The sequence below is a fragment of the Thermobia domestica genome, chromosome 10 (genome assembly GCF_964235325.1).
Source record: "Thermobia domestica chromosome 10, izTheDome1.hap1.1, whole genome shotgun sequence".
NCBI lineage: Eukaryota > Metazoa > Arthropoda > Insecta > Zygentoma > Lepismatidae > Thermobia > Thermobia domestica.
In genome coordinates, this window is record NC_137463.1 from 228,548,248 (window position 1) to 228,566,233 (window position 17,986).

Sequence of the window (17,986 nt, forward strand, 5' to 3'; positions counted from 1 at the left end):
CACGTCCCACTCAGCACCGAAATTTACACGACGCGGACTTACAACTTAACATGAACTCCCACCGGGAATCGTACCAGAGTCTCCCGCGCGAAAGGCGCTTAATTTTCCGACGCGGGTTAAACAATAAAAAATGTTAGGGATTTAGAATTTAGATTTCCGTACTTTCCGCATCTATGGCCATTTAGTCCCTCACGCATGAGGAATGACGTCCCTCGGCGAGCACACTATCCAAGGAAAGGGAAGAAAGGAAGCGGCCTGGGCCCTGTAAGTTAGGTACCACTCCGGCATTTGCCTAATGTGAATGAGGAAAACAGGAAAGCCACATTCAGGGTGGCTGGCCTGAAAAAGAGTTTACACTTTGTCGTCCGAATGACCCCACAAATAAAAGAAATATTGTCAAAAACTACAACAGTAACACAAATAAATGAATGAATATTTAAAAAAGTAGGTTACTTACTCTGGCAAAAACAGGAGTGTCCATTCACTTGGATTTAAAACAGCTTGTTTCACTAAACTCATCAGAACATTAAAGTTTGGTATGTTATGAACGGAAAACTTTAATGGTTGACGAAAATGAGGGTGATCTTTTTCTACACACTTAAACAAAAGTCTCACAATATCCTTATCATTTCTAATTAGTCCAAACGGCCTTCTTCGTATCCTTGATGCGACAAAGGATACTACGCCTCTTCTTTTTGGTAATGTTCCAAGTCTGTTTTCATAGATATGTCTTAATTCAAGCACTTTCTTGCTTTTCAATAAACCATTACATAATTCAACGATCCATAATCCTGCCAACTTACAACGGTAACGACTTTCCTCTTCTGAGCTTACAATGTTAATCAAAGAAGACAACAATTTATGTAGTCCGCCCATTTCATGCACTATATGTAGCACTTCACTCCATACGTGTACTAGCCGCTTCGGTAACACGTATATTCCATCTATTCCTGTATAAAAAACGAAAGTTCATTAAAAAATGTTCTTTTGGTTATTTAATCTATCATTAAAAAAACAAAAAGATAACTAACTATATGGAGGTAAGGAAAGAAAGCCCTTTTTGATGGTGATCTGAAATGACGGATTTCATCACAGAGATATTATTAAGATCAGTGTATATTTTGTCAAAAGGTACCGATATTGTTATATCCTACATGTGCCTCATATCTGTCAAAAAAGCCAGTGCTTCTCTATTATCACCACAAGCAAGCAGACGACGGGTATCTTCGTCATCAACATGTGATCCGGAAAAGGACACACGTCATCATCACCCCAAGGTTCTACGAGGACTCAGAAGAAAAGGGTATATAAGATGCCACAATACCTTCAAAGGCATCTGTCTTTGGCTGGTCACATCTACATTTCTTTCTTACTGGGAGCCTGGGCTCTGTAAGTACTTAACCACATTCCTTTTGCCTGCGTGGGCACTGGGAACTCTTCATCGCAACTCTTGTTCGGGCTCTGGAGTTTCCTTTCCCTTGAGATCCTCCTTTAGCCAACAAACTATTAGAGAACATTATTTTGGTCTCTGGACCATAATTGTAGAGATACTTATATTATGTATAACAGAACTTCCAATAATAAAAAGGTTGTGCGAGAAAGTTCAATCCGGTGTACGTTATTGCTCTATCAAATGTGCCTCAGCAGCTGCACTATGCCGAAGTGGGTGCGTGAATTTACGGTAAACGGGAGTCAGCTGAAAATCTGCCAACATTCAGAAGCCCAATTTGTGCAACCATCTCACAAAACATTGATCCTGTTGCGGTCCCTGGTCATGGAGGACAGAAAGCTAACCGTTATGGATATCTGTAACCTCACAGGATTCTTTCATTGCATCGCAGAAAGAATTTTCAAAGACCACTTGAAGTTGTCAAGGTCGGTTCATGTTAGGCCCTCGACAGCTGGATGAAGAAAAGTTGGTCTCCTGGGTAAGAACACTGTAGATGTCCCTCGTCCATCCTGCCCCCAAGAACCATTCCCCAGTGACCTATGTCAATTTTCAAAGCTGCCAGATTCATTGCGAGGCAGTTTTTCCGTCCAGAAGTGCCCTCGGAACTGACATTTTTCATTGCCTGATCAGCCCTCCCTCCCCTCCCCCCCAAAAAAGGACTTCGTAGATAGTTTTGAAAGATGGATAAACAGGCTGCGATGGTGTGGAGGTGGACGAACATCACATTGAAAAGGGGGCGGAAAGAATGGACATGACCGAAATTATGACAACCGTACTTTTGGTATGCACCTCCTAAGCAAGTGTAGCAAAAGGTCTTAATACTCTCTCGCTCCATAACTTCATGGACAAAAAATCATACACTTAAATGGGATAATATAATGCGTGTACAAGAAAATTGTTTTAATTTAGCACTGGTCGAAAATGATATCTAATTATTCAAAACACTATTGGTAAGGAAATGAACATTCTGCCTTACTAACTAACTCTATGGCCAATGACCTTTTGTGAACAACGCCTCGTTCACAAAACTTCTCCACTGATTCCTGTCCTTAACCACTTGGATCCAGTTTCTCTGCAAGATTTATCTCAACATTGTCCTTCCATTTGCGCCTAGGTCTTCCTAATGGACGTTTTCCAATTGGATTTTCAGTAAAAACTTCCAGTTGAATAATAATGCAACACATCTTGTTTCAGGCCATTCTCGACGTGAAAGCTCGTTGACAAAACTTTTCCTATCGAACTTTACTTTGGGATTCATTTAAATATATCTTAATCTAACTAGTTTATTCGGTATTCCAAATTCTGTAAGAATGGTGTACAATGTTTCCCTCCTAACTGAGTCGTAGGCATTTCTAAAATCAATGAATAATTGGTGTATCGGGGTACTGTATTCCTACTCCTTTTCAAGTACTTGTCGGATGGTACATATCTGGTCGAAAGTTGATCGATTTCACCTCAATCCGCACTGATAATTTCCAATAATTTCATCTGTATATGGGATCAACCTTGCTAATAGAACGTTTGACAGGATCTTATACAATGTTGACAGAAGAGAAATGCCTCGATAATTATTACAATCAGTTTCGTCACCTTTCTTGTGATTGCAATAATGATTGATTCTTTTCACTCTTGTAGCAATTCCTCCTTGTTTCAGATAAGGACAATCCGTTTGTGTACCCTGTTCCACAATTTTTCCCCTCCAGCTAAAACTAACTCAGCTGGAAATTTGTCTACACCCGGAGATTTGTGTTTCTTTAATTTCTTTATAGTGATTTCTACTTCTGTTCAACTATAATTTAGAATATACGGTTCTGTTGTGTGCACTTCCCTCTCTACACGAACATTAATTTTTTGGCTGCGTGTTAAGGAAATCGTCAAAGAAATCTTTCCATCTATTGAAATCGCTCTCTCTCTCGGTGAGAATTGTTCCATAGGTTTTCTTTAATACATAAGCGTCGGGCCTTTCTTAAATTCGTTGATGCCTTTATACATGTCTCAATGATTTTATTTTTACTATTGTCTTCAAGTTCATTAATTTTAGTTTTCGAAAAATTGCGTTTCTTTTTTCTAAACGTTTGGAAGTTTCCCCTCTTATGTCAATGAAATTTCGTGTAGTTATAACATTCGGATTTTGTAGCCAACGTAGTTTTGCCTGTTTTCTCTTTTCCGCTAGCTTAACGCATTCCTGGTCGAATCATGACTTGTCCCAATTTTTCGTTTGCTGAAATTTTAATGCTATTTCGAATTTCAACTCAAGTATCGTCAACCTAATGCACTCCGAACTGAGAATCTATTCGATACTTCAATCAGGTATTCCCCTCTTGCCTGGCTCTCCTCTGATTTCTTTAAATTAAACCTCTCCGTTTCCAGATGTTGAACCTTTCCTTTATTCAATGACAATCTTTTTCTTATTATCGCTACTGCCAGGTAGAGATCAGTGTCACAGTCAGCTCCTCTGAATGACCCAACATCAATTACGCTACACTGTCTTTTATCTACTAGAACGTGATCATTTTGATTGAATGTTTTCATCTGGTGAGGTCCAAGTATATTTGTGAACTTCGCGATGTGGAAATTTTGTACTTTTCACGATAAGGTTTTTGGAAGTTGAAAAGTTTACGAGTCTAACGCCATTGTCATTACTTTCCTTACGCAGACTTTCATTCCCTATAATGTCCCTTCGTTTGAAAATATTCTCTCGTCCTACCTTCCCATTGAAATACCCTAACAGAATTTTCATATGGTATTGCAGGAGTTGGTCCAATACTCGTTCTACTTCGTAAAAATTGTCTTCTTATCTTCTGTTGGGGCATGTACATTTAAAACAATAATATCACACCACCGATCTTTAAGAATAATAAAAGAAAGTCTATCATTAACAAATTCAATGCGTTTAATTGCTGATATTATTTATTTGTAAACGAAAAACTCTGTTCCTAGTCAGTGATCTTTATATCCTTTCCCGTAAAATTTCCGGACTTCACTGATCCCTTTCTTCCCATCGAACTACCTGAACATCTACTAGGTCCATCCTATATTTCTCTAACTGATTCGCTACGGATATTAACGGGCCTGCCCTATAAAGACTTCTTATATTGCATGTTCCACATCTAAAGCCCATTTTATTTTACTGAGGTCGTGCCAAATTATCAGTCCTGGTCCGAGGCTTCTGTGAATGTTTCTGAACATGTGCCTTTTCTACAGGATGAAGTTGTTAGCCTCATGCCAAACCACCAAGCTGAAGAACCATTCCTTGCCAGCTGTCCGCGACTGTTTATTCAATATATTCGCAGCTAACCTCTATATCTAGAGGCCTCTTCCTTGATCCGCAACCTGAGGACGCTTCATGCCATGACAACAGAACCAACATTACCATTCTGCATTTTGCCTCACTCTTATAAGCAACATTCATGAAAAAGAGGTCTCATATTTTAAAACCGTAAACTGATCCAAATGTCTACTCCCTGCTATTCTTGAATATGTTGGAATGGATTACTTAGACAGTATAAAATAAAGTAAAGAGTTGTCCAGGAGCATCGATTTAAAAAATGATTTTCCAAATCATAGGATTTCTAACACTATAGTACGTTTCAAAATGCAAAATAATTACCAGAACGAAACCGTACTGAAAAAAAAGAAAGAAAAAAAAAGTGATAATTCTTCACCAGGTAGGATACAGTTGCATCTTTAAAGCTAGCTCAAATGCTACCTCATGAAGTTTCGGCTTGCTTATTAGCACTAAACGTCTCCTTTTAGCAGAGAGAAGTACCTTCAGTTTTCAGTGGGATAGAACTCCATGTATACCTTGTTCGCTTTCCATGCAGTTTCAAGAACTCGAGGCTCGGTCTCTCTCCACCAAAACCAGAAAACAGCACTCAAATAACGCTTACACACAACCCTCCCATCTGTCAGTGTGTTCTACGACGTTGTCCTATATCTTTCCAAATTGCCAAGAAGAGTATATTTGGTAGAAAGGGATCTGGGGTTCTGTGGCTATTTTTCCTCCTTCAGAATCTCAAAGGCTCGGTCCTTTTTCCCCGGAATCAGAGAACAGCACTCGACTAACGTCAAAAGATAACTTTCCCATCCGTCAATGTGTTCTACGACGTTGCGTGTCTTTCCAAATTGTCAAGAAGAGTGTATTGAATAGTTAGGGAACCGATGATCAGTAACTATTTTTTTCTTTTTAGACTTTCAAAGTATGCAAAATATAAGTGTTGTAACTCTTATAAAACGGTTTTTTCCATCCCTTCATCTATTGACAGTTATAAGAGGAAAAGCGGTAAAAGACATCGAGATTCGGTTTTTTGAAATCGTTTCAGCGTTCAAAGAATAAGTTCTATCTCCTCTGCTAACTCTTTATTCGAACCGGAAGTGCTTCAAAGTAGTCATTTCGTGTCTCAACGTTTATCACCATATAACGAAAACGATAACAAATAGCGAAATGGGGTATTTTGCAATCGATGCAATGTATGAAGACAATATGTCGTCACAGCCCAGAACACACTATTAAAACCGGAAGTGGTTGGAATTTACTACTACTTCCTCTTTCAATATTGATTTTCATAGAGCAAAAACGATAAGAGATGTCGAGATGCAGGTTTTCGCAATCGATGCAGCATTCTAAGAATAGGTTCCATTTCCTTTGTCAACCCTCTATTCAAACCGGACGTGGTTAAAATTAACCATGTCTCATAAAATAAAAACAATAAGGCATAGCAAGTAACGGCTTTTGGATATGGATTAAGCGTCCGAGGAACAGATTCTATCTTTAAACTTATTAATTTATTGCAACCAGTAGTATAGATACACTACTTGAAGTTTGAGTATCGAATTCGCATAGTTTGAAAGTCTATCGTAGTTTCACATTGTGGAACGAAACTCACTCGTTTAGAAAAAATGAAATGAAATCTTTGAATTTTACGTCCCACGGTTATACCGGTTAGGCTAAAGGAGACGGTGATGATGAGTAATGAATGAAAATGGTAGAATGAAGAAAGTGGGAGGAAACGGGAGAATCCCGAGAAAACCCACGCACACGGTGTTTGTCCACCACAAAGTTCACTTGGCGGGGGCTGGGACCGAACCCGGGAGCCCAAGCACCAGAGGTGAACGCTCTACCACTGAGTCACCGCAGCCCCGACTCACTCGTTTAGAATCTGAAAGGCTTGATCATTCTTCCCCGAAACCACAAAACAGCACTAAAATAACACCAACAGACAACAGATGCGTATATTGCAAGAAGAAAGAAGAAAAGTACGAAATCTGATGCTGGGTGGTTACAAAAATATCCTCTCGTCCTACCTTCGCATTGAAATCCCCTAACAGAATTTTCATATGGTATCGCTGGAGTTGGTCAAATGTAAGTGTCGTAAGTCTTATAGAACGGCTTTGCAATCCGTCCGTCTACCGACAGATATCAGAAGAAAAACGGTTCCCCTAAAAAGGTGATGTAAGAAGAATATCACCTTAGATAAATTCTCTTTCAGAATCTCAAAGGCTCGGTCTCTTTCTGCTGGCCACAATACAGCACTCAAATAATGCCAATAGACAACTATTCCATTCGTCAACGCGTTCTACGACGCCCCCTTGTTTTTCCAAATTGTCAAAAAGAGTATCTTTGATAGAAAAGGATCTGATAGTGGCTATTTCCCCTCTTCCTTTGCCAATATGTTTGCCTTATCAGTTTCACACCCAATTTTTCTTTCTTTCTTTCTTCTTATATTAAAAACCTTTCCGAGGCAATTCTTGATTAACAGTGCTTATAATACACTTTATTGCGGGTAAGAAACCTCTTATACTGTACGGGTGTAACTTCATTAATGTAACAAACGCTGGAAGGTGCTTCCCAACACCGAGATAAGAAAAAAAGAACATGAATAGCCAATGAACATATATGAACATATAGCATATTGGACATATTGGCAGTTAGCAAGGCCGGAAAGCGTGGGGACAGTAAGTTCGAAAACCAATAAGCCTAGAGATGGCAGTTTAGAAAGTTTAGAGGTGATGCTGGTGTTCAATACGTAGTTGCTCAGTTCACACACATAGATAGGTAGTAAATATTTCGTTTTCCGTGTCTGCTTCAGTATTCTTTTATTCCAATGTTAATAAAATGCAAGAAGCTTCCTTTGGGCAGAATACTCATACAACACGAAGCATGAAATAATTTCCATTGCTAAAAATAAGTGAGGAATTATTTTTTAAAATATGACTCTTTTGTAATCTTATAATTCAAATCACAATTACATCTTATAATTACATTTCAAAATGTAATATTTTGAAAAACAGTATTGAGTATTACGAGGGGGTATCCAAAAGTTTTAATTATCGACATTTAATTAACGAAGTTATACAGATATTTACATGAAACTCTTTGTGCATAATTAGTGTCATTTCTATGCATACTTATGCAAATATCAATTATATGTCTAAAAAGTATTTTTCTTTCCACAAACTGTAGAAGACATCAACCTGCATGATGAATAAAATTGAAGCCCGAAGTGTCATAAATTACCTCCATTTGAAGGGCAACGAAGCACGCCAAATCCACGACGAAATGCAAGCTGTTTATCAGGATGAAAGCCCACCATATGACACGGTTGTGAGGAGGAAACGGAAGTTTTAAAGTGGTTACACGTTCCTCGCAGCGAAGCCATGAGCGGGGAGACCCTCAATCAAGGACGATCTTGCGCTGGTGAAGAAAGTGGAGGCCGTTATCCTCGAAGACAGAAGATCGACCATGGAAATAGTGATGGCGGAGACTACTAGGTTACGGAAGTGTGTGGAGGATTATTCATGAGGAACTGCACATGAATAAGGTGTCTGCACGATGGGTTCCTCGCCTGTTGACACCTCTTCAGAAGCAAACTCACCATGACTTTGCCACGAACCACCGGTTAGGATATGATCTGCCGCATCCACCTTATTCGCCTGATCTTGCACCAAGTGACTTTTTCTTCTTCTTTCCCGAGATGATGAAACCCCTTCGTGGTCGGCGATTTGAAGACAGAGAGCATGTCATTTTCGAAGTGGGATAGTCGTTTTCGAGCAAATCGGAGGACTTCTACAAAGAGGACTTGAAAAATATTAAGAAACGCTGGGAAAAAAGTTGACTCTGCAGGGAGACTACGTAGAAAAGAACTAACTCTAACCAATTACAGAGAGTATTAGATGTTTTTTTCTTGCATAGTGATAATTAAGACTTTTGGACACCTCCTCGCAGGTATCTGTAATTGAATAAGTTAAAACTTAATGAGAGAAAATATGTGTGATTTTCGGTAAAACTATTAAGTTCAGTTTAGAAAAATGTGAAGTTTATCAATCTAATTTTAAAAGAAATAGTGCAAGATAAAAAATAAATAATAAGAATTAGTTAATACGAATTTTGAGCACAATACCTAATATAACTTCAGCACAAACAATACTTACCGTTCATTCCTATAGCATTCATCATGTGTGTTGAAGGAATAATACCATACTTGCCAGTTACTAATACTTCTATTAATATGTCCAAACCAATTCTCTTAACTTTCTTTCGATTAATACACGTTCTTAACTCCTGCAACATCCTTAATTCCGCCTCTTTGGTAGTAAAAGATGACTCGAGAAGTTCGTAAGCCATTTCCAATTCACTGGAAGAACCTTCTTTATCCTGATTATATTTTCCAATTTTTTTAGTTCTTTTTTTACGCTCTGCTTTGGTCGTTCTTAGTTGCATGAAATACGACACAAGCTCAGGATTTGGTATTCGTTTAACTCTTTTAATGCCTGCCAAGCTATACAACCTAAGGGCTTGCCATTTCTCGATTAATTCTTCTAGTTTTGATCTAAGGATATTTTGAGGGATGTCCTTTTCTGTAACAACCCAATCTGTAGACAATTCAGCCTCAACCTGCCAGTAATTGTCCTGAAAAATAAAAATCATCTAGAAAGAATAATATAAAGCAACTTGTTGAATAGATATTTCTAACTAGGCGATCTCTGACGTCAGCACTCCAAGCAGATACCTGAAGAACCAACAAGTCAAGGCGGGACGGTTGGTTTTAAGTATCAAGAACTAATTCGGGATCAAGTAGTCAGGAATTCATGAGTAGTGTACCCGAAAACCGTTCACTTAGCCATCGCAGTTCGATTTCTCTGTCTTCTCCGTATATTGTTTTTTGGGTAATCTTGCCATTTATGAAGAGTGGGAGACGCCAATTGTAACCTCACAAGCAATATGGTTGGAAATTACTGACAAGGAGAATATCACGAGACATTACCTACGTTTCCTCTCCTTTTTTTTTTTTCAACAAACTTTCAAAACTGTTTATATTTCATCATCGGATTTGATTTGATTTGATTTTTAGTTTAGCTTCCCTTTCAGCACCCAAGCTATACGAGACGTGGATCTACAGCTTGACGTGGAATCCGAACCACATAAGCTCCCGTCGTGAATCGAACCTGGGTCTCCTACGCCAAAAGCATCTCATCATCGGAGTCAATCTATATAACAAGATAAATATACAGTGTGTGGCCTGTATGTACAGAACCATGTACAGGATAATTTATCTTGAAATGCCTTTATAACTTTTAAGCTAATGGACAAAAAACAGTGAAACCTTGTACAAGGTAAATGTCAGGAGAACGTTATATGATATACTCTGTAATGCCATCAGAATAGTGTGTTGCCACCTCAACATATAGCTGTATATATATATATATATATATATATATATATATATATATGGCACTACGTTAGCTTATTACGAGTACGATCCACCTAATGTACACTCATCTACAGGCCATCGTTTACCGTATCTGGACCAAATTTTAAACTTAAGATTTTTGTAGGACTTTTTAAAAATCTTTCTACCTTTCTAGGGTAAAAATTTAAAAAAAAAAAATGAGAATTTCTCGGAAACGCCTTTATGTTTTTGTTTATATTCATTAACAAAACTATGTCATTTTTGTGCGAATAATCTAGAAGGGACAGTTTACTGTTGGGGGAAATCCTTTCCAGATGATATTCTTAAGAAATTAGGCAATTTATTTACATTTCATGATTAAATTTTTCATTAAGAAACCGCACAATATGGTATAAATTGTTTCTTATACAGAATTAAGAAAGGGCAGCACACTCTTGGGGCTGGGATGCACTCGAATTAAGTTTCCTGGAAATGCCTACTACAATTTTGTTCATATTAATCAATTGACAATTTCAATAACATCTGCAGATGGAATGGTTTATTTTAAGAAATGCAAACGAGAAAGTTTAGTATGGTGGCTCGTACCTTTTATTCCAGAAACAAGACACCTTAAAAGGTACACTTAAAAATCACTTGCCGTAACAGCCCATTTGACGGCCTGAGCCGCTCGAACGCTGTCATCAGCCCAGCGAGAAGCACGTGGTCAGTGCGCTGTGAGGTCCTGTCACTAACCGGCGTATTGGGATCTTTCTAGACTTAGTTATTCCGTGACTCCCCAGTTTGCCTCTCGACGCTGGAAAGCACCGGCCGGGAATCGGACCCGGGACCATGCAGACATGAGTAAAGCGGTCTAGCTACTAGACTACGTGTCCGCCGAAAGGGTATACTTAATACCAGAAAATTAAGCTTTATTAATAATGAACATAGAGGACTTAAGGTGAGTTGCAACATGAACGAAGATTATTGTTTAGCAATGATCTTAGGTGTAACATGTAACTACGAACTAATGACAAATATTTACGAAAGTTTTCATTTCTCATCATGGTAGTAAAACACTTACATGCAGCCAATTCAATGCAAATTCCGCTCCTTCTCTCAGCACTGCGAGTGGTGGCAGGCTCTTGCCATGTGACGCTTCATGTCTTAAATTGACAACCCATTCTGGAATGTTTAAACGCTTCGCCACGAAATACAGACTAGAAGCAAATGGCATCGCCTGTTGAAGGGTAGTTATATGATTAAGGAACCTGAAATGTTACAAAATTATCAAATAGTTGTCAATTAAATTCTTCTTATCTTCGGACACGAATTTATATAATATTACGCAAATAAGAATTCGATCCGAAATTAGGAGATTTACGCTTCGGTAAAAACCAATGAAGAACACAGGGATATTTGGAACATGATTTCTGCACCAATCTGTACTCTAAGACCAAATATTATTCTGAATTAAAGAGGTTGTACTTCTTTCACTGTAAACTATAAATATCTATGCTCCCAACAAATTACACATTAACGTGTAGGCATTTATTATTAACTGAATTTTGAAGGAAGAATATCCCAATTGCAGCATTTTAGACGAAATGAAATTAAATATGTAGTTTTACGTCCCACGATTATGTCTTGTAGACTATGGCGAGAGATATTTAATGAAAGTGTATGACTACAATAATAATGGAATGAGAATGTAGAACCTCCAGAAAACCCACGAACACGCATTTTCGAGCAATTATTAAATGTAAACCAATTGCAGTCTTTTTAACTGAAAACTCAAACAATCAATTCACTACTTTTCAATATTTATATATATATAAGAATTTCAGCGAAGGCATATATATACATACAGAGTGTTAATGAACTATACTAACAAACTGTAAGAGGTGATTCCTCACATCAAAATAACGGAAAAAGTTCATATGGACCTATGGTGAAAAGTGCATAGTTTCAGAGCATAATCACTGAATAGAGTGCATAATCATTCAAATATTAACTATGCTTCAATGTCAAAATAGAACACTCAAGTCATATGCGAATTCTGTTTTCATTTTGAATATTTGAAATTCAGAAGATATTTTAATTAGTTTCTCAACATTCTTACCTTGTTATTGCAGTAGCATACATCAATCTAAAATCATGTTCTCGATATAGAGGCAATTCACCAGCAGAAATCTGATCCCACATACGTCGATCTTGAACACGGACTTGGAATAAGTGTAACGTACATTCCGCACCAGAGCTTAGTTGCGGACACCTACGATGAAAATATAAATACAAAATGATTTCAACACAACAGAAGACGTTATTGGTGGTGATAATTGATGATGCACATATAGTCAAGAGGTGATAACAATTCTTCTATACAGTCATTGCACTCTGCTGCCTCTAATGTATTCAAACATGCAATGTATTCTGACTACTCCTGAACACTAATTGAATATCAGTGTAAAACTAGCATGTTAATCCATACTATGTGACGACAGGTTCTTAACAATGCAAGTTTAAACAAATGTCTATTTATTAAAAAAGTTAATTGGCCCTGGATTTTTGACGATGTACTTAATTTAATCATTTCACATTGTACTTCACTTGAAGAGAAAACTTGAATCTATTTAAAATTCAATACTCACAATTTTCAGTTCAGAATTTTACATATTGTGGTAATACATATTTTAACAGAAATCGAAACTTTACATATATTTAATGGGTTGAGCGATTTGAGATAAATTTTTGAACATAGAATCCACCTTAAGCTAGATTTTTATCTTATCACTTTGATTAAAACGTGTATCCCAATGGCGGCGGGGGATTTAAAATTTATTCCAAAGATAGTCTCAGGAACTTCTCATGTTAGGGAGATGGAACTCGGTATATAAACTCCTCATTGTAATAAGTTGTCAGGTGCGCCCAAAAAAGTTGAACCGTTTAAAACGAATTTTTATACATAGCTAGCATTTGGGTTGACCTGCGAATTTATCATTAGTCTCACACTTTGAAATGAATTTCCTACGGGTAGAAAGGTATAGTATATTTTTGGCTACTAACAGCGACTGCATTACTTGAAATTAATTTTTGAACAAAGTTAACACATGGGTAGAGCTAGAATTTTATTATTTCATTTTAATTAACACAAGCGTCAATTACTCGCTTCATTGGGTTACAATAAGAAAAAATAGTAATATGTTCCGTAAGTCGGTCACTTTTTACTATTACTGAAGCGCTCTTCGATATCGTTTATTTTCGATCGTTTATATATATCTCTCCCCCTCTCCTAAGTTACATATTCAAAGCGAAATGATAAAAACCATCGCAGGCCCGAACCTCATCTATGTTGAAAATTTGATCGAGATCGGTCGGCTGGTTCAAAATTACAAACATACTCACTTTCATTTTTATTTATATATATAGATAAATATGCATTTGAAGGGGGTCGGCAAGGAGTTCAAAAAACCTTTCAAATATTTGCCATAAACCTGTTTTTCCAATGTTAAGAACGGCCATTTCAGATAGTTGTTAATAAATAGGAAGAAAAAAATTAAAAAGTACGCCAGCCTAGATTAAAAACATTATTATTAAAATATCTTACATACAGTGCTGTAATCTTTGCAATACAGAGTGCGTATCAAATATTTATGCCCATGCACAATTTACGCTGATACGCAATATAAAATACACTTTTACAATTTTAAAGAAAATGTATCTATATTCGTTATAAAGTTGTGATAAGAGAATAAAAAACTGCATTCACTTTATAAACAAAACACTAAAAATACTATATACTTGCGCAATGGAAATTTTTAATAGTTTGCAAAATGTAACATATTCTACACTGCATATTTTATATTGATTGTTTACTAGACTAGGGCCATCATAACCTGAGCTCTGACAGATCTAGCATCGTGTAAGTTGACGACAGTGTTGCGAACCGTCATAGCAAGAAGAATCAAAGCGACCACATGACAGAACGATACAGGAATCGAATTACTTTATCACTGATTGAATCAGATTATAAGTTGAAATATTTACAAACTAGATATTTAAAAAAAATAATAGTACTTCACTTTACTCCTCAACATTCCAGCACAACGTAGTTCCACTAGGCCTAAAGTTATTGCCACAATAATGAATACTTCTTTTCTTTTTCCACTTATTGACACAACTCTGTCCTTTTGACAAATTTGCTACGAAATTAGAAGTGGGGTTACATGGAACAACAACCGGTCCACCTTCCTATCGCCGCAGGGAGTAGGTTTTCGTGGAATTAAAAGCGAAGAGAGTAGTGAGTCTGTACGGCTCTTCTAAAGTTCAAGGGCAATGAACCATTATTTGGAATGTCAGGCTGAAATGAGTATAATTTCTAATGATCTTTGTAGGAAATTTGTTGAAATAAGGAAAAAATGTACCTACATACTCTATATATTACAGAGATTGTTATAATGAGCTTTTCATAAGGACTGATTTAGAAATTGAGTGGTTGGAAAGTAACGAACGTGATCCAGCTATGTTCGTCTTTTCGTAGAAGACATTTTTTCACCAATATGTGAAGGGGAGGATAGGTTTAGACCCACAAAAATACATTTGGAAACACTAGGTTGTTTCCATGGTAACCGAACAGTGTTGTCGCATTTATACCTACTTATTACTGTGAAAGTTTTTGTGTTGTCAGGTTGTTTTGATTTTTTGTGCTATCATCTCAGTGCATTGATGTGAATATTGTGTTGTTATTTTCATTCATCAGTGGAACATAGTTTGTATTCGTATTATTCACATAGACCTAAAATATAAATTTAGTATGTGTATGTGTGTGTGTTTGTGTTTATGAACACAATGCCTGAAGTGCGTAAGAAGTGCGGAAAGGGGGTGCCCTTGACAAGTCAGGCACGGGAATTTGTTTGAGTTTTACGTCCCACGGATATGCCGGTTAGGCTACAGGAGAACGGGAATTTGTGTTTAATCTTAGGGAATATTTGGAGAAAGAACGTAACGACGGTCCTTTATTGCCATTGAATAAAGTGATTGAAAGAGTAGATTCAGCTTTATACATTAGCCCTACAACTGTGAAAAGAATCACAAAAGAGAAGTGCCTGAAAGGCCTCGCTGAATCGACGGAAATTTTATCCACCCTAGGAAAAAAAGTTTTCATTAAATATATATATATATATATATATATATATATATATATATATATATATATATATATATATATATATAACATTATGGATCTTAGCAGAGTCGTTCTGACGCGTGTTTAATGTCACACTAAAGAGTTGAACTGATTTTGAGTTTAACGTCTCTTTCAACAGCGAGGCTATATGAGACGTGGACCTACTGATTAACGTGGAATCCGAACCACATGAGCTCCCGCCGGGAATATAACCGGGGTCTCCCATGCCAAAGGCGTACGCTAACCGCTTAGCTACGAAGAAGCCCGATCTCATACTAAAGAGTTCGACTAACATATGTTTCCATGCAGTAGTCAGGCATTTAGTATGACGCTAATCATATGTCAAAACGACTCTGCATAAGGCCCTATGTGTTTAGAAGTAACGGTTGTTTTCTTTACGATTTTGTAAACTATCTTAACGCAATACTAATTTGTTTGTTTATTTTGTCTAATACTTTCGTCAGGCATAATGTTAAATAATATTTTTGTTGTAATACATATATGATTCATTTCCACAAAATGTGCCCCTTGTTATATTTATATTGTTACAGAAGATAAATGTGGCAACCACGCTTGATCGAACGTGAGAGTTGTCAGAGCTCTTCTTAGCGCGGCTTACTCTAATAAGAGGCTTAAAAAAAATAAGATTACCATACATTGTCTTTCTTTGGTCACATCATTTTGAATTAATTCGCAAGAACACGGTAACCGCGCCCACTCTTAGGTGAACAATAATGTACTGCTACTGAATAACTGTCACGTAAGAGAAACACCTTGCAGTAAACACAACATAAATATCGGGGAACTCCTTATTTCGATTTAATTTTAACATATTTAAATTTTCCATTTTTTTTAAACCAAGTACAAGTAACTCACATTTAAAAAAAAAAAAAATCGATATAAACCAAAGTTATTTTTTCAATCCAGTAGAGAAACACATGATATGTCGACCATTTCGAGTTCACCATTGCACATTAAGACTGTTTTAGCTTGTAGATCCATACTTCTTTTAGCACGAAATAATCCAGCATATGGCAGACATTATAAATACGTGATTTGAAGACATAAGTGTTACAAAACTTAATTGGCCAGCCCAAAGAATACTACTGAGCAATTTGCCATTTTAGAAGATGAATGGGCCAAGATTCCCTTTGAAATATATAGCAAATTGGTGGAAAGTCTTCCTCGAAGGGTAGCGAACGCCACTGCGGCAAAAAGTGGCCCTACAAGATACTGATATGGTGCTGAGAGATTGAATTAACATAGTGGTATACGTGTCCGGTGGCGAACGGCAACATAATGTCAGGTAAGCATGGTGAATGGAAATCTATTATAGGCATAATATATTACATAAATAATAAAATCATTTAATTTTCTTGTAACTATATATTTGTTTGTCAATAGGAACTGGGAACTGTAAATTTAACTGCTGTTATATGAAACCTTATTTTAAAGCTTAAATCACAATTACAAATACATACAAATAGTTCAATGTTGCTTAATTTATAGTACAACGTTTATACTCATCCTACAGCATTCTTTATCAATCTTAAAGCTACATTTCCACTTACCTTGCCTTCCATACTAACAATTTTTCGTAACCTTTGGCCTGCTCTTCCGGGTCATCTGAATATATCTCCTTATATACTTGTTTCCATTCCTCCCTAAAACAATGAAAACACATACAAAAGATTTAATGCTTGACAAAAGTACTCGTATAAAATGGGCAGATGGTAAACTTAAGAAATAACAGAGGCCACCACTGACACAACCCAGTGCGTAGCACACTGGCAAGTGGCTGGGATTTATGCTTAGTAATCAAGTATTTTTTTTTTTTTCAACTTTTCTTTTAAATATAGAGAAGAAAGCTGATAATGCTCAATGAAGATTAGTCTGAAACGAAATATTTATAATCATATGTCTACTATCGATTAAAACTTCTTTCTACCAACTATTTTGTCTTATGAGTAGGAGACACAACTTGGAATCAAATACCGGTATTTATATTTATATATAGTTCATGCTCATAGCAACATAGCCTTCAATTCTAATGCAAAAGATACCTTAATTTATTATGAGTGAGTTCTGACTAAAGATTAAAAAAAAAAAATAATAATAATAATATTTAATTTATAAACAAAACGCATCTACACAAATTATGTTCGTACTCAGGAGTGCACTCAAAATGGAAAAAAATATTCTACATGTATACCTACATATTACTTTCATTGTTTATTGATTAGGAAAAGGAAAAAACTAACTTCGACGGATTTCAGTACTTAACCAATTATGTAACAGATTGTATAAGACCATAAAAGGAAAATATTCCTTCAACTTCCAACTTCAAGTTTTCATGTAGTAATTGTTTGGGAACAAAGGGATACGATACGGGCCATATAATGCAAGTTTTAGCTTTTCAGTACTTCGTTGTTGAAGCACAGATATATATATGATTTTCAAGAATCGGAAAAACTCCTTTCCAACATCAAGGCCATATGAAACGTGGATCTACAATTTAAAATGGAACCTTAACCGTAATGCGTTCAAATTTCAAGTCTCACCGGGAACCGAACAGAGGACCTTATCAGGTGGAGTGTTTCTGAACAACGTAAGGAAGGTATAATATATCTTTATAAATATGGAGTTACTAGTGTGAAAACAAGAAAAGCAGGGTGGAAAAAATAA

The 17,986-nt window shown here is 36.6% G+C and overlaps 1 protein-coding gene across 1 annotated transcript in view; it reads right to left on the reverse strand.

Annotated features, from left to right (window-relative positions):
• Window positions 1-17,986, reverse strand: part of LOC145663034 (uncharacterized) — a 39,146-nt gene that overhangs the window by 15,285 nt on the left and 5,875 nt on the right. The window contains exons 2-6 of the mRNA XM_081729173.1: window positions 16,873-16,965; window positions 12,239-12,391; window positions 11,201-11,387; window positions 8,882-9,359; window positions 458-950 (exon numbers count right to left, since the gene is read on the reverse strand). Coding sequence (XP_081585299.1) covers window positions 458-950; window positions 8,882-9,359; window positions 11,201-11,387; window positions 12,239-12,391; window positions 16,873-16,965 — 1,404 coding nt within the window. The remainder of the gene's footprint in view (window positions 1-457; window positions 951-8,881; window positions 9,360-11,200; window positions 11,388-12,238; window positions 12,392-16,872; window positions 16,966-17,986) is intronic.